This window comes from Mycotypha africana (genome assembly GCF_025528875.1).
Source record: "Mycotypha africana strain NRRL 2978 chromosome Unknown BDF20scaffold_6, whole genome shotgun sequence".
NCBI lineage: Eukaryota > Fungi > Mucoromycota > Mucoromycetes > Mucorales > Mycotyphaceae > Mycotypha > Mycotypha africana.
In genome coordinates, this window is record NW_026515730.1 from 1,358,516 (window position 1) to 1,378,623 (window position 20,108).

At 38.9% G+C, this 20,108-nt stretch overlaps 7 protein-coding genes across 7 annotated transcripts; 4 read left to right on the top strand and 3 right to left on the bottom strand.

Annotated features, from left to right (window-relative positions):
• Positions 1–44: 44 nt before the first annotated feature.
• Positions 45–4,791, top strand: BDF20DRAFT_875170 (RNA helicase). The gene is made up of 10 exons (XM_053081304.1): positions 45–146; positions 208–814; positions 877–1,483; positions 1,551–1,661; positions 1,728–2,872; positions 2,945–3,072; positions 3,137–3,740; positions 3,798–4,028; positions 4,086–4,347; positions 4,463–4,791. The coding sequence occupies exons 1-9, from the start codon at positions 85–87 to the stop codon at positions 4,335–4,337; spliced, it is 3,747 nt and encodes a 1,248-aa protein (XP_052935776.1). The 5' UTR covers positions 45–84; the 3' UTR covers positions 4,338–4,347; positions 4,463–4,791.
• An 864-nt stretch (positions 4,792–5,655) lies between these two features.
• BDF20DRAFT_875179 (uncharacterized protein) lies at positions 5,656–7,383 on the bottom strand. The gene is made up of 4 exons (XM_053081305.1): positions 6,931–7,383; positions 6,327–6,857; positions 5,868–6,274; positions 5,656–5,813 (listed from the first exon to the last, which is right to left on the bottom strand). The coding sequence occupies exons 1-4, from the start codon at positions 7,376–7,378 to the stop codon at positions 5,799–5,801; spliced, it is 1,401 nt and encodes a 466-aa protein (XP_052935777.1). The 5' UTR covers positions 7,379–7,383; the 3' UTR covers positions 5,656–5,798.
• Positions 7,384–8,079: 696 nt separating this feature from the next.
• On the bottom strand, positions 8,080–9,930 carry BDF20DRAFT_913816 (cytochrome P450; the record flags this gene model as incomplete). Its single annotated transcript, XM_053084111.1, has 6 exons — positions 8,080–8,259; positions 8,318–8,514; positions 8,587–8,835; positions 8,938–9,458; positions 9,516–9,687; positions 9,750–9,930. 6 exons carry the CDS (start codon positions 9,928–9,930, stop codon positions 8,080–8,082), a joined length of 1,500 nt encoding a protein of 499 aa, XP_052935778.1.
• A 577-nt stretch (positions 9,931–10,507) lies between these two features.
• Positions 10,508–15,714, bottom strand: BDF20DRAFT_906492 (male sterility protein-domain-containing protein; the record flags this gene model as incomplete). Its single annotated transcript, XM_053083282.1, has 10 exons — positions 10,508–10,843; positions 10,917–11,408; positions 11,483–12,011; positions 12,095–12,683; positions 12,775–13,081; positions 13,192–14,708; positions 14,798–14,855; positions 14,914–15,120; positions 15,184–15,419; positions 15,453–15,714. 10 exons carry the CDS (start codon positions 15,712–15,714, stop codon positions 10,508–10,510), a joined length of 4,533 nt encoding a protein of 1,510 aa, XP_052935779.1.
• A 270-nt stretch (positions 15,715–15,984) lies between these two features.
• BDF20DRAFT_906493 (histone acetyltransferase subunit NuA4-domain-containing protein) lies at positions 15,985–16,692 on the top strand (the record flags this gene model as incomplete). The annotated part of the gene is made up of 4 exons (XM_053083283.1): positions 15,985–16,040; positions 16,091–16,202; positions 16,282–16,458; positions 16,525–16,692. 4 exons carry the CDS (start codon positions 15,985–15,987, stop codon positions 16,690–16,692), a joined length of 513 nt encoding a protein of 170 aa, XP_052935780.1.
• Positions 16,693–17,181: 489 nt separating this feature from the next.
• Positions 17,182–18,017, top strand: BDF20DRAFT_913819 (esterase; the record flags this gene model as incomplete). The annotated part of the gene is made up of 6 exons (XM_053084112.1): positions 17,182–17,235; positions 17,303–17,347; positions 17,408–17,473; positions 17,552–17,593; positions 17,657–17,846; positions 17,944–18,017. 6 exons carry the CDS (start codon positions 17,182–17,184, stop codon positions 18,015–18,017), a joined length of 471 nt encoding a protein of 156 aa, XP_052935781.1.
• Positions 18,018–18,256: 239 nt separating this feature from the next.
• On the top strand, positions 18,257–19,768 carry BDF20DRAFT_875222 (uncharacterized protein). Its single transcript, XM_053081306.1, has 2 exons — positions 18,257–18,692; positions 18,782–19,768. Exons 1-2 carry the CDS (start codon positions 18,483–18,485, stop codon positions 19,691–19,693), a joined length of 1,122 nt encoding a protein of 373 aa, XP_052935782.1. The 5' UTR covers positions 18,257–18,482; the 3' UTR covers positions 19,694–19,768.
• Positions 19,769–20,108: the final 340 nt, after the last annotated feature.

Below are 20,108 nucleotides of genomic sequence, written 5' to 3' on the forward strand. Positions count from 1 at the left end.
CCGCTATGTGCCTTAAAGGCCATTGATATGCTTTACTGTCATAAATTGATTTTTTGTTTCCCTTTCGTGCCGTTAAAAAAATCAATGAATTCGAGAAAAGAAAAGTCGCGTCAACTCTGGGAGAATATAGATTGGGACTCTGCTTTGTACTGTAAACAAAACTGTTGTATCAGTAGGCTCGTACTGATTTATTGAATTACTTCACAGCTCAAATAAACCTGCTGTCGTCAATGCAACACTCAATTCCTTAACAAATGAGTTTGATGTGGCAAGAAAGACCAGACCTCACTCTAAATTTGACTACATGTCTTCACGCACATCCACAACTTCGAGATCTACCTCTCAGCAAGGCTGGGGTGAAGCTCCTAATGCTGCAAGTGTTTGGTCGTTCGAGGAAACTGAGGCTGTGCCAACTGACAAATTCAGTTCAAAGAGTGCAACAGCTACATTTCGCTTAAACTCTGAAGTTGATGATGACCCTCAATTCAGCGAAGTGATTGACTATACTGCATTTCGTCAACAGGAAGTAATACCTGATTTTGATGATATTATAGTAGAAGAAGACGAAAATGAAGGTCGTAGCTTTCGTGACCCGTTACCGAACATACCCATCAACAAAGTGAAATCTTCTTACGATTCCATTGAACAATACCTTTACACTCACTTTGAACTAATGAGACAAGATTTCTTAATACCTTTGCAAAAAGCTATAAAAGCGTATAAGGCTGATTACGACCTTGTGAAAGATAAAGAAGACATTTCATTGTCAATGGAAGGATTGTCGGCTCAAAGGCCGTATCGTCTTTATGAGCATGTAAGTTCGGAGCACAAGTATATCATTGTATCAATTTTGCCTCTTATACCTGGTTTCTTCAGGTACATTTAAACGCCATTGTATTTGGTAGTAGGCAGCCACTGTACAGAATTAGTTTCCGTTTACCATATTATGTCAGAGTGAATTGGACACAGTCAAAAAGATTATTACCTGGTTCTTTGGTTTTATTGTCAAAGGATAATTTTGATCAGGATTTAAAAATTGCGACAGTAGTTAACAGAGAGGATGAACCTATGAGAGGCCCTAGTAGGTTTGAGTACATGATTGATATATATCTGGAAAGAGACAATGAGCAACAACCGCTTGGGTTTGGAGATCCTTTATCTCTTGAAGAAACCTCCTATGTCATGATCGAAGCAACTGATGGTTACTTTGAAGCCTATCGACATGTGCTGAATGTTTTCAAAAAAATCAAACCAGGGGATTTACCTTTTTCACAATACCTTGTCAATTTATCAAACGATGTTATGGTTCCTCACTATGCAGCCAGAAGACGGATATATGATATAAATGTGAACAAAAGAAGTCAGTATGAACGTTGGCCTGTCGATATCACACAAGAATGGCCGTTTTACAATATTGGCATGGACAGGACGCAAATGGATGCTCTTAAAACTATTCTGTCTCATAATCTCTCTATTGTTCAAGGTATACAATACAAGTATATCATGAAAGATTGCCATTCATTACTGATCGCTAAGATATATTGCTTCAGGTCCTCCGGGAACGGGTAAGACTTTCGTGGGTACATACGCCATGAGAGTTCTTCTAAATAATTTTGATGGCTCAATTGGACCAATTATTTGTATATGCCAAACAAATCATGGTACGTAACATTAAAAGCGTAAATCCCAAGCAAATGCCAGGCTAACTTACAACACCATGAATACAGCTCTGGACCAATTTTTAGAGCACATATTGAGTCACTGCGACGAGATTGTAAGAGTTGGCGGAAGATCCAAATCAGAGCTGCTCAAAGAGCATACCATGTATGAACTAAAGAAAACACACGAAAGACCTCGTGGTATCGGTCGTTTATATCGAAGCAGGGATGAAATCACCAAACAAATACGGGAAACGCTGGTCGAACTATACGAAGAGCCTTGCGTGGATATTGACTTTGTAGCCTCTATCAATGCGTTGAGGCCTCGTCAGATTGAGGCGTTGAAACGAGTTGGTGAGAGGGAAAAAGGGACGTCTGAGATAAGGGAACATGAATCTTTTGACACTGTCGGTAATGATTCGGATGACGATTGGGTTATCAGTTCTGTTGAACCGACACCTTCTAAAGTCAAACCCACAAAATCGTTCAAAAATAAAAGAAACAAAAAAAATACAATCAATAATGATTGGTTAGGTGGAAATCCCAACCATATATCAGAAAACAAGCAGAAGCAAACCAATCCAATAGAATACTGGTTGCGAGACGCAATCGAATACGTTGACAATCAAAGAAATATGTCTACAATTGCGGAACGGCTGAAACAGACCATTTTAGAGCAGGATAAAGGTTTGATCTACGATGATATTATAGATGAAAAAGAAATAATCGAAGAAGAAGAGTTACAAGATGTGGTGCGAGGTTATCAAGGAGACGATACGGACTCGAATGAATATAAGGATGACTTTATACAGATTGGCAAAGCATATATAAGGCAAACTGAAGTGGCTATAGGCGAACGACCCGAAAGAAAAATTATCAATTATCAGAAAGTCAAGCCAATGTCTATGCTTGAATCTGGCAACTTTAATATATTCGGTAATACTGTGAACGAAAGTGAATTAGACGAGAGCATCACCAACATTTCTCTTGAACGGTGGATGAAAGAAGATGATGTGTCTTTATGGCCATTACCTGCTCGTTTGAAGGCCCATAAAGTCTGGATCGATCAAAGAAATATGGCTTTAGAGTTGAAACTGAACAATTTAATGCAGCGATATTTGGGATTGTCGCAGGAAATCCGTAAAGTTATGGCAGCGCATGAAGCAAAAATATGTCGACAACATCGTGTTGTTGGTATGACCAGTACTGCGGCAGTAAGTACATTTACAATTTCACGGTAGAGTTTTTATTATCTGATTTTTCTGAAAATACTAACTTTCTGATAGGCGAAGTATCACGATTTACTAGCCGAGATCCGCCCTAAAGTAATGGTCGTAGAAGAAGCCGCAGAAATGCTTGAATCTCATATTATCTCTGCGTTGACTAATTCCTTGGAGCATTTAATTCTTATTGGGTAATATATTGCTTGTCTATTTGCTATAAGAATCTGTATTGTTGACCTTGTTTCCATTCGATAGTGATCATCAGCAGTTGAGACCGTCGACAGCAGTGCACGAATTGGCAGAAAATCATCACTTAAGTGTTTCCTTATTTGAGCGCTTAGTTATAAACAAATTCCCTTTCACCCGTCTTTCTCATCAGCGGCGTATGCGCCCTGAAATACGTACGTTAATCAACCCTATATATAAAGATCCACCGCTCAAAGATCATCCTCAAGTACTGTCGTATCCTCCCATTCGTGGAATGGATCAATCTTTATTCTTTTTGGCACATAATGAAGAAGAAACAACCATCAGTGAATCAGCTTCTAAGGTTAACGAGCATGAAGCTAAATTTACGGCTAAACTATGTGTTTACCTGATGCTTCAAGGTTACCAAGCAGAAGACATAACAATTATTACTATGTACTCTGGACAAAAATCGCTCATTAAAAGATCTCTGCGTGACGAACGACGCCCTGATATTGATCTAGACTTGATACACGTTAGCAGTGTCGATGGGTACCAAGGTGAAGAGAATAAGATCATCATCTTGTCACTTGTTCGCAGCAATTCGAACGGACAGATTGGGTTTTTGAGAACTGCAAATCGTGTTTGTGTAGCTTTATCTAGAGCGCAGCATGTAAGGTTAATTATGATGCTAATAGTAGTAGAAGGTTCTAACGCGATATACTTTTAGGGTTTATATATTCTGGGAAATGCACGGTTGCTCTGTGAGAGAAGCGACCTTTGGAATGAAATCGTCGCGAATTTGGAGGATCAACCAGAACATATGATTGGTACAAAGCTTGTATTAAAATGCCAAAAGCATCAACGGAAAACTGAATTACAATGGCCAGTTGATTTCTCGGAAGTTCCGGAAGGGGGCTGCTCCGAAATGTGTGATGAAATCTTGCCATGTGGTCATAAGGTAGTATAATCTAGTCTTCTTATTTGAATGTAAGCTTTACTTAACAGGCCGTTTCAGTGTAATTTGAAGTGCCATCCGTATGATCATAGTGAATATCGCTGTACAGTAAGATGTGACAAAGTACTAGAATGCAATCACGTATGTACTCGCCGTTGCTGTGACCCTTGTACACCATGCCAAGCAAAAATGAGCGTTCGACTTCTCTGTGGCCATATCTGGACTGAAGAGTGCTATCAAATTCGTAAAATAGCATTATCGCCTGAAGGACACCACTGCCCCACTTGTGGAGCTTCTTTAAAGTCTAAATAGTTACTAATATGTAAGTTCAACTGATGGATGCTTATGTAGCTATCGCAATTACGAACATCAATGAATACTAATTGTATACTTTTTGACTTAAATGATTATTATTGATAATCATTGATCGCAAGCAGTACATTAAAATATCATGCACACAATACCCGGTGTCAAAATGTGTTTCTTTTAACGTAATTCAGGACAATAAGAACCTTTTTCTTATGCAAAGCTTACTCGCATCCTCATTGATGACTGTCACATATACAATTTTACAGCCATAGTATTACGTTTAAGAAGAGGTTAAATTCTTCTGTCTTTTTTACAACAAATTAAAGGATGGGAAGTAGAGCAGGACCGAAAATAGTAGAGCTAAAGAGTCCAGTCGAGTCATTAAAATTTCATTGCGTACTTATAAATAATTGTATAATTCTTTATCTTGACGTAAGATAAATGATTTAGTTCATCCTATAACGTATGTAAATCTATTTCGTAATTTGGCTCTTCATGTTTTATTGGTGGCATAGAGTGCGCTTAATTAAGCGTTTTTTACGCGTTTTTTAGGTCACTTTCTTCTTTGTGGCACAAACAATTTTATGTTTAATCATTGTTGGAGCTCAGTGTACAGCTGCCACATACTTTGCCACTGTTACACCTAACTCAAATCCGTCGATCATTACTGACTAATATGCTTTCAATAGATACCAAGTTCATGTATATATTGGTACTATTATTTTATTAATGCAATCGGCTACCTTTTCCCGCTATTGCAATCGTTGTCTGTATTTCACTTGGTGGGAGTAACGAAATATAATTATCAACGCTTCGAACGGACTGTTTTCTACTAACCCTCATTCATCTTCCTTTACCAATCATTAAGACAAGAACTTGGTTGTTTTTCATGGTATGTGATCACTAATTCTTTTTCATTTAGGTGGATAGCAGCAAGTAGATTGAGGATCCTCTTTCTAAATACCGTTAGTGTTTGAACAGTGAAACGAAGCAGATCTATTAAATCTACACAAAGAGGTATATGATTTCTTTAATTAAGGCCCTCTCTTTGAGTCTCGCCGCACAATATACAGCTTGTACAATTGTTCAAGAAGAGAGTCAAATGATTGCTACTATTATTGTTTATACGTTATGAATTATCCAGATGAATAGGTTGGCACAATATATGTTAGGCCTTCACATTTAGAGCTCAGTTAAGTCATCAAATCTAGTGATCTTACACTATATCCTCATTGAAAGCTAGCGTATTACTTGCGTAATGGCCGTTTGGAAGATCAAAAATAGCAATATAAAGTGTAATCTCTTTCAATCTCTACATAGTGTTCGGAATAATTCTCTTATTTATTGCTGTTAATAAGTTAGGGACAACTAAGCAAAAGGCCACTGTTCCCAGCGTCAGTCATTTTGGCATTTTTTTTAAAGTTGGAAAATCACACATAAAACACTCATTTTGATCACCAAGTATTACCGCATGGTCACCTAGAAAATCAAATCAATAACTGTAGAATGGACTGTTTCAAATTATACACTTACAAGCTCTTCAGCAGCGGTAGGATGGATAGCAACACAGGCGTCAAAATCAGCCTTTGTGGCGCCCATACGTACAGCAACTCCAAAACCTTGTAGAATCTCATCGCTGCCACGACCGAAAAGATGAACACCAACAATCTTCTCTTCTGGACCCAAGCATACAAGCTTATACGCAGTGGGTTCCTTGTGATCCAACATAGCAAAATACATGTTGACGAATTTGCTATTGTAAACCTTAATATTATCATTTCCAAACTTAGCGCGAGCTTGGTCTTCAGTATATCCAATGGTACCGGCCGTAGGGTGCGAAAAGACAACTGTAGGTATATCCTTATAATCAAGTTTTGCATTTCGGTATTCCTTGCCGCCGAATAGACGATCAGCCAATTTACGACCGGCAGCAATAGCGACTAAGAGATCATATTAGCAATTGTAGAATTGTTAATGGTGAATTAAACGTACCAGGCGTTAATTCTGCTTTTCCACAAACGTCGCCCAGTGCATATATATTCTCCGTTGAAGTATTTTGATATTCATCAACTTGGATATATCCTTTCTCACTTGTCTTAATCGCTGCATTTTCCAATTGAAGCCCTTTCATATTTGGTGAGCGGCCAACAGCCCAAATAACCGTATCAAACTGCTGCGCTCCAGTTAACCCATCTGCTTCATATTGAACAGTAGTAAGAGACTGGTCGTGTTTTCTTATCAGTGATTTGACGCTGGCATTATAGACGAAGTGGACACCTGCGGACTGCATTTCTTTCAATAAGTTTTCACGAATAATATTATCAAAGTTTCGAAGAATATGCTCTGTACGCGAAAATATAGTTGTTCTAGTGCCCAGAGCGTTCAGAATACCAGCCAACTCAATGCCGATATAACCAGTGCCAATAACAGCAGCATTTTGAGGTTGCTGTTCTAGGTCGAAAAAGCCATCTGAGTTGATGCCAAAGTCAGCTCCTGGTATATTAGGTATTGTAGGATGTCCTCCTTTCGAAAAGTAGGGTTGTTGAATATATTTTAGCACTTATGCTATATCATACCCATACAGTTTATTCAATACCTGTGGCTATCAATATATGCTTCGCCTGTATATTGGTATATTTTCCATTTGGTCCCAAGATTTGGACTGTATTCTTATCTTTGAAAGAGGCCATGCCCTGAATGTGCTCTACTCCATCATTGCTTAAATTTTTCTCGTATATACCGTTCAGACGACGAACATAACCATCTCGCTTTTCTTTGAAATAACTCCAATTAAATTTGCCGTTTATATTACTCTCAAAACCATATGCTTTAGCATCCCGCAAAGCTTCAGCTACGGAAGCAGCGTTCCACATCACTTTTTTGGGAACGCAACCAACATTGACACATGTTCCTCCTAATCTTTGTTGGGCTTCAATAAGAGCTACTTTAGCACCATATATGTTACTGGCCCGACGTGCAGAAGCAAGACCGCCAGAACCACCGCCTATTACGATGTAATCAAAGAAATTCTTCAAGAGATGCATTTGATTGCAATTATGGAAAAATACACCATGGGCTAGAGCCTGATGCTGCGAGAGTTACCCTGCTAACGGAGATCAAATCTAGCAGTTGGTATTGACATTATCGTTGTACCATGGCCATTCGTATTGCTTGGCTGCGTCATCTAAACGTCTGTTGGCTGGCATTGCCTCTATCTTTATCTTAGCAGTTAGCTACTTGTGTCCATATAGTATTTGGAAAGCTCCTTGGCTTTTCATTTCTCCACAAATTTCATTTCGCTCCGCAAAAGAGCAGGGTTTTTTTGTTTGTTTTTTTTGATGAGAAAACAATCAAAACTAGGTCTAGCACATTGTGATATGATTCTCGTTTAACACGAATTAACAGATCTGAGATATGACTGGCATGCCACATTAGAGCCTTACTAGATCGGATACGCTATTAATCAAGTTGAACTAAAAATTATCCATTATGAAATACCGCAAAATACCAATGATCAGCCTACCTAAATTTGGAGATGGTATGAAGATAGTATCCGATCGCACTTAGTAAGTTAAACGGCATTATAAACATATCTTTTTTTGTTAAGTCTACTGATAAAAGCTTTTTTGACTTTGGCTTTTGAGAATCCTTCATTGCCCCGTATATCCATTAAACTTGACAAACGGCAAACAAAGGTTACAACTTATTCATGAAACACTGTTTTATTTGAAAGAACAATGATTAATTAGCAATCCAAGACGCTTTCACGATTCACAATACGAATCTGAAATGCTGCAGGTGCAGCAGAGGATCCACGTTGGTTCACCTCCAATGAAGGATACTCTGTAGTACCTTTCAATCCTTGAGGTTCAATGATACATTTTGCTATAAGTCTTGTTACAGCATAGAAAACCATCTTTTCTGCCTATATGAATTAATTAATGTTAGTGTTTTTATAAACTTCTATGTTTCTTACTACCCACCATTTCAATACTGGGACATTTCAGCCTTCCCCAACCAAAAACATGTTGATCTACAGCGGCCTTCTTATTTCTATTTGAGAAAAATCTTTCAGGCATAAATCTTTCAGGCTCTGGAAAGATTCTTTCATTGTTATGCATTGCATGAATATTGACAACGATGGTCGTGCCTTTTGAGATAATATAGTTCTTGTAGATGACTAAAATAGATAGAGTGATTTAGAAATATACAGAATATGGTTATTTAAAGAGCTCATCTTATCAACACTTACAATTTGTGGAGGCTTGACGCGGTTCAGTAAAATATTCTGGTGGACGAAACCGCATACATTCTTTCTGAAAAGCGACATAGTACGGTAATTCCCTTTGGTCCTCAAAGTTTGGAAGACGATTGTGCTTTATGCAAAAGCAATCGATTTCCAGAGCAACCCTTGTCTGCACTTCTGGATGACAGCATAAGATAGCGTAAGTCCAGGAGATAGCAACTGCAATATTTTCAACACCATGTGTCATGATTCTATCTGATGTATAACGTGTTATCTTCTGAAGGATACATGCTGGCATAACCATCCACTCAACCTGCTTTCATTTCCTTCTTATTCTGTGAGAGTGATCCTACTTACTCAGAAACATCTGTATGTCACTTTCTGCGATACTGACTTTTAGTTTATAAGTATCTAGCCTTCGAATGAAATTGTCCTGTTGACTTCTACGAGCAGCACTGATTAAGCGACCACTAAGCGTTGTAGCATTACTTTCGTACAGCTGCTTTGAGTCTTGCTTTTTCTCAAATGCTGTTTTCAAAAACGAACAAAAAGTATGTGAATCACTATGGGTCTTTTGAGTCTCCCAAAAAGGTTGTAAGTTTGTTACAACAGTCTTGACAATTTCTTTATACAAAGGATCCTTTATAGTTGTTACACCAGGAATGCCAAGCTTGGAAGTAAGAATGACATTGATTGCATACAAACGCGTAAAACATAATGGAACCACGTTTTTCATTCTCTCCGTCCCTTCAATGAGTTTGTTGATACATTGGTCTGCTTCGTTTTTTAAAATGTCATCGATTCCGAAGAGAGGGTCAGCATTATAAAGTTTCCGTATTTTTTCCCATTTATCGTCACTAGCGGAGACAACGGTGTCCCTATCAATGAAGCGTTTGAGTGGATTAAATAGCATTCTCATCAGAATTTTAGCGTACCTCTCTTTTGTTTGCGAAAACTTTTGTTGTTCAAAGAGATCTTTTACCGCAGCTGTATCACTGAGAAAAATATAATCTTTTGAATTCAACTTCAAACGGATAATGCTGCCAAACTCTTGCTGCCAGTTTGTAATAGTGTGAGCATGGTTTCTACCAAGTTGATGAGCATGCCCTATTCAATGCTTAGATGACGTAGAGAAACTGATGACAGACTAAACAATATGCGAAACTTACCAGAACTTCGATGAGCACCTGGCGGCGAAGGTATAAGCTCAAACTCATCGGATAACTTAGTATTGCCTTCGAAAAGTTTTTCAACACAGCCGAGAGTTAGATAAATGGCAGCAACAGTGCAGGCAATAGACAGCACTTTCTCTGATTTTTGAATGGTCAAAGCGGAATTGAAGACAGTCATAAAGAGCAAGAAGGATGAAAGAATAGAGTACTTTTCTTATGAATGCTTTTAACGAGAGTAGAAAAGAACTATAAAAAAAAAACCTCTTTTCCTTGCCCTTCTACTCCTGTAATAATGATATTAAGAAGGCTTTTATTTTTATTGTTATAAAATCGTTGCCTTGTTGGGATGTATTGATATCATAAATTGTTAGTGTCTGTTATGATGTTTATAAACCTTGGTGGTCATTTGCATTCAGAAGTCTGACCAATGAGACGATAATTAAAGATATGCCTTGTAACATTCAGGATTCCAGCCAATTAGAGGGCACTTATAGTTATGTCTCTTTGTGATGCACCTCAGGTACGTATTTGCTTCAACGACATGTGATTGATAGAATGCCAGACTATGCTATTAGTCATTTAACAAAATCAAAAAAATGCAAGTCTTATTTGAGCTTAGGGTAGCAAGTTTTCTGAGTCTACAATTGATCAATGGCCATTATTTTCTTTAACAGTATACAAATTCATTGTTAGGTAGTCAATTTGAGTATATTGTCAAGCTAAGGTTATGCTAAAGATCCCGAAATCCAAGCTTATCAATTCTGTAAATTATAGGCCTGAGACACTCTCCGGAAACGTTTATCCAGTCTGCTTTTAGAAAGCATCTCAGATGCTGTTTTGAGAGAGTAAACCAGTTGAATCATTTGTTCCTCTTCATTATTTAATTTCATTCCACGTTGAGAAGCATAGGTTTCGTCAGCTCTCAAAATAGAGCGAATTTGATTTTGGCATTTCTCGAACACTTGAGCATTGTTATGGTGCGGCAACCCACTATGATCAGCCGTATATCTATACTGTTCGGTTTTGTGGCATAAAGAAGCAATATCGTTCAGTTCCGTCAGGATATTTTGCAGATCTAAATCATCTTTCAGCTATCAAAAAGACAGTAGTACATCGGTTAAATCATCATAATAACAAAGCGGTAGCGTCAAAGCAGATACATACTTGCTCTGTAAAACTAGAGTGATTGCTCTCGTCTTTGTCCTTATCTCTGCTCGATACCATCACCAAGTCATCATTTGTGGTGATACCCAATTCGAGTAAGAGGATTTGCGCATCTGGTGAAAGCTTTGTTTTAGGATGAACTGCATCTATGAATCCAAGGGCTAAAAAATTGTCGATGGCATTCTGGCTCGCTTCTATGGACAACACTTCGCGGTAAATGGTTCTCCGTCCTGCGATCAAATGCGCTGCAATCCACTGGGAGAGAACAGGTACTGTTTTGCGAGGCATAAATGGTAAGTCACGTAAAGCCGATAAAGAGCAAGAGGTGATCCAGTAAGCATCCAACGTGGGATAAATAAGTGACGCCAGTAACCAGATCTGGGTATATTCCGTTTCATTATTTTCCATGGTAATCGATCTCTGATACTGTCCATCGTCGTCTACTTCAAATAAACGCCTTTCAACGAACGATTCCAACAAGAAGTCAAATGTCTTCCATAGAGAAATAGGGCGGTTGGGAAGGTGAACAAAAGAGTGTTTTCTGGTTTTTTTTTTTTTTTCTTTACCTCTTTTCTGCTCCAAGGATAAATAAATTCATGTCTGAGGAGTCGAACCAAGAAAGTGAACTGAGCTAATAGGTCAGCTTTTGTTATCCTACCACGATCAGAAAGATAGACCACTGAAAAGATTGCTTCTGGAAGAAATAATTGAATCAATGGGCCTGACATGTATGATAATTTCATAATATTATCCGCATGCTCAACCAATCGAATCACAGTATAATCAGTGATACGCTTATCATCAATAATAACATGTTCTTGAGCGTCTAATAGCTTGAAAGCATAAGAAACAACTGTGACTACGTCTTCATCGTGTTGCCAATCCACTGGCACTTGCTTTTCGAGTAGTTCTTGATGAAGCCAGGAAACAAGATGATAGAGCTTTCCAAAGGTAATACCATTTGAAAGGCGCCCAAAAAGCAGGGTAGCCGCAACAAGCGTTACGGGACTGATGATCATGGCGTTATGCTGGCTGCGTTGTATTTTATGTACTAGTATATCAGCGAGAGCATTTTCATTCTTCACAGGAATTGTACTAAATGAAAACCGCGATGATCAGTAGAGTGTTTCACACGATAGCGGCGGAGATATGGCGTTGAAGAAGTTTTGTGTTCCTACCTAAGTCTTTTGTTATCATTTTCTTCACGTATTGTTCTTCTTTCTAATGATTGTCTAATGTCGATGACGTCGCCAAATCCGACAAAGACGCGACCATACTGGCCACTTTCCGTGGAAGCGTTTTTGAATGGAGAAGCATTATCAACAGATGGGTGATTGACTGCTTCTGGGGTTATATTAGGTGGTTTCTGATCAAGGATTTGATCTACTATTGTCTTCAATTCTGGAATTTTTTCATGAATAATATTGACAGGTACTAATACTGTATCTTTATCAACATGACTCTCTGAGTAAGTGTTTGTTATGTTGCGGGCTGCATCGTCCTTGGGCAGATACTGTTGACAGCAGCTATGAGTAGCTTCTATAATCATATTCAACACTCCGTCATGGTACGCAGGTTGAATTCTACCTGTTCGAGAACGCGCTCTTTCGATAGTAATGGATAAGGCGCTGTGTTTCTTTAATAGAACGTTGATATAAGCAGCTGCTACAGCAGTATTAAGCGGAGAGCGTGCTTGCACATCGCGACGCACAAAGAGCGTTCCAGCGATACGTAGTATATCAGAAATCGGACCCAGCAATGCCAATGCTATAATAAAGTAGATAAACGACATGAGGCGATCATGATTCCCTCATTTCAGCAGCTGTTGATTCACATAGAGAACAAGAATAAATCTAACCTTCATCGCATACAATAGCCGGTACTGGCAGCTTATAGCGTAAGCATATATACCAAATGATCAACTGATCGATGATGGTTTTCGATGCAGGAACATAAACTACATTTTTCCCTCGGATATGTTCCTTCAAGCGCGCAATATCTACTCGACTGATACGTAAGGTAGTAAAAAGTCGCTTAAACAGAACATTTAAAAAAGCGCCTGCTGACCAAACATAAGGCAATCGTGTTCGCTCCTTCATGCGCTGAAAAATTTTAAGTGCCTCCCCAACGACCACATGCTGTGGGACTCCTGAACTTTCAACAATCTATAAAGAAGCAAGCAATTCTTATTAGAGAAAACAGATGCCTCCTTGCTCGAAGAAAAAAAAAAAAAAAAAAAAAAAAAAAAGGAAAAATGGAGCGGTGGATGCCCTACTTGTTTAACGCTTTGCCCAACTCTTATGTCATTCAGCACCTCGATACGGATATGTTCTTCATAGGAAGTATCCGTTGATAACGATGAGGATGTGTTCAACCAATGCCCTAGATGATTCATATCATCCATGTTCTTCAATAGGTTGGCATCATCGTGACACCAGTCATCCAAACTGGCATCAAAATCATCGATCCATTGCTCCATTCTTTTCTTATTTTTCAAAGCACTGTACCCAGCATTTTCTAGGGACGCTATTAATCCGATCACCATCCTTTCCGTTCTCTTACGAATATCACTTGCACTAAAGACAACAGATTCAATTTGTTGATCTATGATCGAGTGCTGTGCGGCTCCTGGATGCAAATAAAGAGCACACGCCCATCCCTCTGGCACTGTTATATTTCTCAGGCTCAAAGGCGGATTGGGCATAACATAAGAATGAATACCATAAGCAAAATTCACCATGTAAGTGTGCCAATCCATATGTCGGAAGCTTCTTAGGTTGAAGTGTGTGTCACTGTTCGTTTTTTGCTCAAGAGTCCGGATATTGGCGTGGTCAAAGACCCAATGACGTGCTAGGAATGGCTGCATAGCGTCAACCGTTCGTGAAGCGGCCTCTAATGTACGGCTAATGGCATTCGCAGCGGAAGACTTGTTGTGAAGGTTCCCACTGAGGGTGGTGGTCATTGTACTCAATGAGCGCGTTAAGCCACTATACTTGCTGAAAATTTTTGGTTTGATCACTGTTCGATTCGCAGCGAAATAGCTTTCCGTTGGAGGAAGAGAAATAGCAGCCGTAGCAGCAGCAGCGACAGCAGCACTGCTGTCGCCGAATGAAGCTGATAAGGACGCGTTCCGAAGCCAGTAGAAACGTACTGAATCGTATATATGATACCAAGTTGTCTCATCGATGCCACAAGCTGATATTTGATAGAAATAAGGAAAATAAGTAACGTTGGAAGCTACTTTGGGTGGTTCGTCTTCCTTCACGCGTTCGTTATAGGGCAAGATGAAGTGGCAGCCTGGAGACGGCATGAAGGCGCCTACACTGAGGATAATGCGAACGGCGTAATCTATCGGTACTATATCCGCGAGGGAATGATGCATGCCCGGACGTAGCGCTGGGATGCCTCTACTCATTAAAAAAACGGTACCATTCGCGCCGGTGATGCCATCTAACCAGCCTGGTAAAGGTTCAAATGCTCCAGCGCCTACTTGAGTAGCGCGGACAATGGCGATAGGCCACTGTACTTTACCGCCTTGAACCTCTTCTATTCTGTTAAGGTCCACTCTCTTCAATATCAAGTGCTCTGTCAGTGATTTGGTGAAAGTATAAGTGTTTGGGTAGTGAGCTAATATGCGCTCCGTCATTTTCGGTATATCTTGCAGTTCTAAATCAATAATCTGCGACAGCAATTCTTCGGGATCGCCCAAGGGCATAGGATACACTCTCTCTTGAATATGCCCATCAGGGAGGTGCGAATCCAAATAAGCCGGTGACAAATGGATAAAGCTTTCTAAAAAGGAAAAATCAATTAAAAATCAATTCCCCATTAGCTCAAAAGTCCACGGCAATACAAAGCAAGAAAACGCGCGAGCTATTTACCCATTCTTTTACATTCATCCGCCAAATCCATCATCCGTAAGGTACCTAACGTGTTTGTCTATTGCAGAATGGTGGGAATACTAGAAGTCTAGACTGTCCTTAATTGCTTACTTTACCTCCAAGCTCAAATCCAAACGTTCCGTAAAGTGTAGTGTGGCTGCACAGTGTATGACAATCTGGACATTTTCAATGATATTCCCTTTATCTGCGTTGGGTATGGATAAATCAGGGGAAATCAGGTCGCCTGAAACAGGGACTAATTTATTTTTGACAATGATATCGAACGTTTCCTTCCCTAGGGTTTGCCTTAATATTTGGAAAGCCTTTGAAAACTGTGGTTGAATATGCTACTGTAAAAATATAATATAATGAATTGCGTTTTTTACCTTATTGTTGATCACTTCACTTTTTAATCTGTCGGCTGGCCGTCCTAATTTACTTCGCTTCACATTCCCACTCCGAATCAGAAGGAAAATAGTGCCGATATCGTCACGGAGTGTGTCAAGCAGTTTCCATAGAATGGCTTTACCAATAAATCCAGTAACTCCTGTAATTAATATATTCTTATTTTTATAAAAATTGATGATTGGATTTTCAAGTCCAAGCTCCTTGCTAGCGTTTTCTAAGCTTATTGAAGAACGATCCTTAACAGCACCGGATGCAAAAGCCGTAGTCGTTTCATCGTTTGCTGCTTTGTGGATCCTGTTGGATTCCTCTGTCTGGCTTGGAGGGTTGGCAAGAGTTGATGTCTCTGTTGTGTCCTTTACAAGTGAATTATCAGTCCTTTGTGACATTTCAGATGATATACTTTCATCCTCAGTTACTCTCCGACTTTCACCTGCTTCCATCCTATCCTTTTCACTTGAAGTGATGGTGACGGGACATGACGATGGTGTCTGTTCTTCGCTTTCCGTCATGACAGTTATTTAATTTTATGAGAAACAGAAAATTAAGAAATAAAGCTTTGGGCTTTTTTTAATTGTCAAATGGGTTTTGCTCTTCATCAATTTTTAATTTGGCCTCCGCCTCCTCTTCCCTTTTCCCGTAGTTAGCATTTTTCAGCAAAGCATCTACTAATTTAAATCAGGCAAAAGATGGCAGATTCAAAAGAAATGAATGTAAGAAATGAAAGAATCAATCTAATCAAGTAGGATGGTCGTAGCTAAAAAAATGCCACTAGAATTTGAATGGCTCCACAGTACAGACATCAACCTCAACGACAACAGCATCGACAACGCCTGCCGTTAGCGGTCGAAACGATAGCCATAACGCAACTGATAATGCTGTAACAAGTACAAGTTCTGTACCAACAGAACCACCGCAAGTCACTCGACAAAAATACGAAGAAGCGAAACGTGAGCTTCAAGCTTTGTTGACAAGGAAAAAGCAAGTGGATACAAACTTGGTAAGTTCACTTGATCAGTTTTTTTTTGGGGGGGGGAGGGATGGTATGTTCCTTTCTTTTAAACGCCAAGTGTGTCTAGGTGAATCTGGAAAATGCAATTTATTTGTTTGAAGGGTCCTATTTAGAAGATACACAACAAAATGGCAACATCATACGTGGTTTCGACGGCTATTTGTCAAACCGTATGGATCGCAGGAAGCCAAAGTTTACAGAATTAGATAGATTGTTTTCGTTATCGTCATCAACGTACCAAAAAGTAAGGGATTTCGTAGCAAATGAATGCCTAACGCGCTCTTTTAATGTAAATGTTCTGGGCTTGTAGGCATTAGCACAAAAAGAAGAAAAAGAGCAGGATTCTAGTCAAGAGGATTCCTCGTCCGTCTCAGCAAGGAAAGAAAAAAAGCGCAAACTGAAAGGACAGGACTCGACTAGTTTGAAAAAGAAGAAAGCTTCTGCAGGCAAAGATACAGAGGATGAACTGGATGTGTGAGGAGCAATACAATAGAGCGAATACCCCCCCCCCTTTTTTTTTCATGGCATTGAATGTTCGAAACGTTGTTCATGTACAGTTCTTATCATCATGACACACTTGACATAATGTGATTTATGACTTCGACGTTAAAATAGGCAATCTATTCTAGAACATAATGCACCCTAATGAGTAGTCTTCGTAGACTACTCTTTTTAAAAAAACAGATATTGAAGTTTTCTTTTACAAAAAAAAAAAGACTGTTTTTTCCTCATTCTGCTTTCAAAAGTCATAATAAGAACAACGGTTTTAATGTAGTAGAGACTGTGATTTAATGTGTATAAACTATCCTTAAAAAAGTGAGTCTTTATTACAGACTGACACAACCAAGTTAATGACAATTCATAAAGACCGCTGAAATTAAAGTTATTGGTAACCCTTTTCAACCCGGTACTGGGAGTCTCTTTTTTTCTACCTTCTTCTGGGGTAAATTCAAATTGATTCAAAAGTATGATTCCAACTTTACCTTTGAGATCTACAGAAACCGTTCAAAAAGTGTTAAAGGTGAGAATGGAGAGAGAAGCATAGCGTTGTCACCATTTTGCAACTAACGATATTTGTATATCAAAAGAGTTTTATGGCAGCTGGAGGATTTGACGCAGTTGTATTGCCAAAGGTAAAGTGAATAACAGCCACGTACGGTATAGGACAAGCTACTGAACCTCGAGTATCAAAGCTTAGCGTCATTGATAGTACGGACGGTCGAATTAAAGCCGAGTTTGAAGTTGAAAAGAAGCACTTGGTAAAGATAACGCAAGACGTTTTGCGTTTTGCTAAATAGCTTTCTAACGTTGAATAAACCTGGTTGCATCTGAAATAGAATAGGCTTGAATCTGTACATGGCGGGTTATTAGCTACTGTTGTAAATACGAATTGAAGATGTGTACAGTGTGTGTATGCAATGCGTATGTTCATAGTGTTGTAGGTTGACATAGGTGGTTCTTTAGCCATTGCTTCCAAGGGCTTGTATGCTACCGGTGTCAGCACAGATATAAACATAAGCTATATCTCTGGAGTTAAACAAGGGGAAAAGATTACTGTAGATGCTCGTGTTGACAAATTGGGCAAAACTTTGGCCTTTACAACAGTTGAACTGCACAGTAACGGTCGCTTGGGTAATAAGTTGTTTTCATCGGATTTTCATATCACAGGATATGCATATGACGCTATCACCCTTCGTTTATTCAACTTTTTTTATTCTTTTTACTGTAGTCGCTTTGGGCAGACACAATAAGTTTGTAGCTCAAGCTTATGATCATCCGGAAAACGTTTTGAAAAAGAATTAAGCAGAGGATCATGCTTCTGTTTGTGAAAGTCAACATTTGTAAGTGCCAAAAAAAAAGGGTCTATTTTTTTGAAATACCGAATGACACTTTTGCAATAGAGAGACTTCCATTTTTGGAAGGTTTTCAATACATTTGGAATTTTTTCTTTTTTACATTTTCGAGAATGGCTTTTTTTGTTCTAATTTTTTGGAAAAAGATATACTTTTTTTTTGCGGGAATGATAATTGGGGGGAAAGCAAAAAGAAAAAAAAAAAAAAAAAAACGCGTCCAAGTTACTTTGAAGCCCCGAAAATGGATCTCTTGAAACGCGTGCAATTTAGGTTTTTTTTAAATAAAAAAAAAGGGGGGGCGCGATACAAAAATCAAGACAGCGTGCATTAACTGATCAGGGCAATCCGTTCTATCACTCCTTCTTTTTCTTTTCCTCTATATTTCCTCATCATTGTTCTGCATAGCGCTTTTAAGATGCCATATGAAATATTGCCTGTGACTACTACAACGGCTATGAACAACAGTAACTATAACTGCCGATTCAATAGTAATAACAACAGCCCTGATGACGCCACATCCACATTGTTGAAGAATATCAATAACAAACATACCCCTTCTTCTGCTATTCTCACAAACAATGCAGTAAACTTTACTTCTTCCTTATCCGACTCGGATATTTCTAAAGTAAGTCATAGTCGTACATTTTTTTTTGACATACATGCTTTATTTATACAAATTGGTTTTTTTTTTAAATTTTTTACCGAATAACACAGCATTTGGAATCGTTGCGAGCCCGACTCGGCCTTGCAAGGTTCAAGATGAATCAAGGTTGGGAGAGCTCAACTTTTGGTGATGTACAGCAGTTGTGGAAGAAACGACAGCAAAGATTAATTGATGAGTTACCGAAACCTCGCTTCACGCAGCGAGATATTATTGATAAACGTGTATATATACCCTCACCTGGCGCTAAACATGCCAAAACTAAAAAAGCACGACTCACACGGGCCCTCTCCAGCCCGATCACATCCAATGATTTCCATCAACACCAGTATCATTTGAAAAGAAAAAAGAACTTAATATGTAGTCAAGAGCAACAGTCATCATCAGCAGAAGCAGCATTGGATGCAGCAACAGGTACGATAGGTCACTGCTCAAGATCAAGGCGAGTAACAGATACCTTTAACGGAAAAAGATCCTTCAGTATCTCTTCACCCATCAGTACTACTCTTCATTCCGTCCAATCATCGCCTTTATCTCCTGAACTTCCACAACCACCCGTCCGCAACTCGCTTGACTTTTTATCCTATGCCATCGCCATGACCGAAAACAATGAAACACATCCTACTGCGCCACTAACATCACCCAAGGCTCAGTATTCTTCACAGCCTCTACGGAGCACCAGTCCTATACCAGGCAGTAGCGCTGACGAAGAGGATGAACCCACTCCTATGGACACATCCGTCGCAGGCATCTCCACAAACAACGATGAAATGGATATGAGTGAGGAGCAAGGCAATACTCAACCTAAAGATGAAGAACTTCATATCAGTCCTCCTTCTTCTCCTACGACAACAGCTGCAAAAGCCATTTTAATGTTCAACAGTAATAATGATGAGTATAAGCAGTATCATCGTCAGCGCTCAGACTCATCAGAGTTATCTATATCGTATGCAAGCCAAGCATGATCCCCCCTCCCCCAGATTCTAATATGATAAAGGAGCCTCTACATTTACAATAAATTATTCCCATCTTCGTTTTCTTGGTTTCAAAATTGTACATTTCCTTATTTAGCATTTTTTTTATTTATTTTTTTTTTTTTTCTGTTAGGGAAAAAAAAAAACCAAAACTCGACACGAGATTTTCGCGATTCCCTTTTTTTTTAAAAAAAAAAAAAAAAAAAAAAAAAAAGTTTTTTCACGATCAGCTTTACTGTATTATTTTGGATGGTTTTTTTTTTTTGGGAAAAGGAAGGCAGAAGGTTTTTGGACCCTTTGAGAATACTATTGAAACGGTTTCGCTTGTATTTCAAGCAAACGTTTGTTGTTGGTTTTTTTTTTTTTTTTGTGTAGAATGTTTTGACACTTTTGACAGCTACCAAAG

Bases quoted from the DNA above. Each gene is read 5' to 3' on its own strand.
- BDF20DRAFT_875170 (XM_053081304.1), top strand. From the start codon at position 85: ATGAATTCGAGAAAAGAAAAGTCGCGTCAACTCTGGGAGAATATAGAT. The intron at 147-207 runs GTACTGTAAACA...ATTACTTCACAG, and splicing joins ATAGATTGGGACTCTGCTTT to CTCAAATAAACCTGCTGTCG. The intron at 1,484-1,550 runs GTATACAATACA...ATATTGCTTCAG, and splicing joins TAATCTCTCTATTGTTCAAG to GTCCTCCGGGAACGGGTAAG.
- BDF20DRAFT_875179 (XM_053081305.1), bottom strand. From the start codon at position 7,378: ATGCATCTCTTGAAGAATTTCTTTGATTACATCGTAATAGGCGGTGGT. The intron at 6,858-6,930 runs GTATTGAATAAA...ACTTTTCGAAAG, and splicing joins GCATATATTGATAGCCACAG to GAGGACATCCTACAATACCT. The intron at 6,275-6,326 runs GTACGTTTAATT...ATGATCTCTTAG, and splicing joins AAAAGCAGAATTAACGCCTG to TCGCTATTGCTGCCGGTCGT.
- BDF20DRAFT_875222 (XM_053081306.1), top strand. From the start codon at position 18,483: ATGCCATATGAAATATTGCCTGTGACTACTACAACGGCTATGAACAAC. The intron at 18,693-18,781 runs GTAAGTCATAGT...CGAATAACACAG, and splicing joins CCGACTCGGATATTTCTAAA to CATTTGGAATCGTTGCGAGC.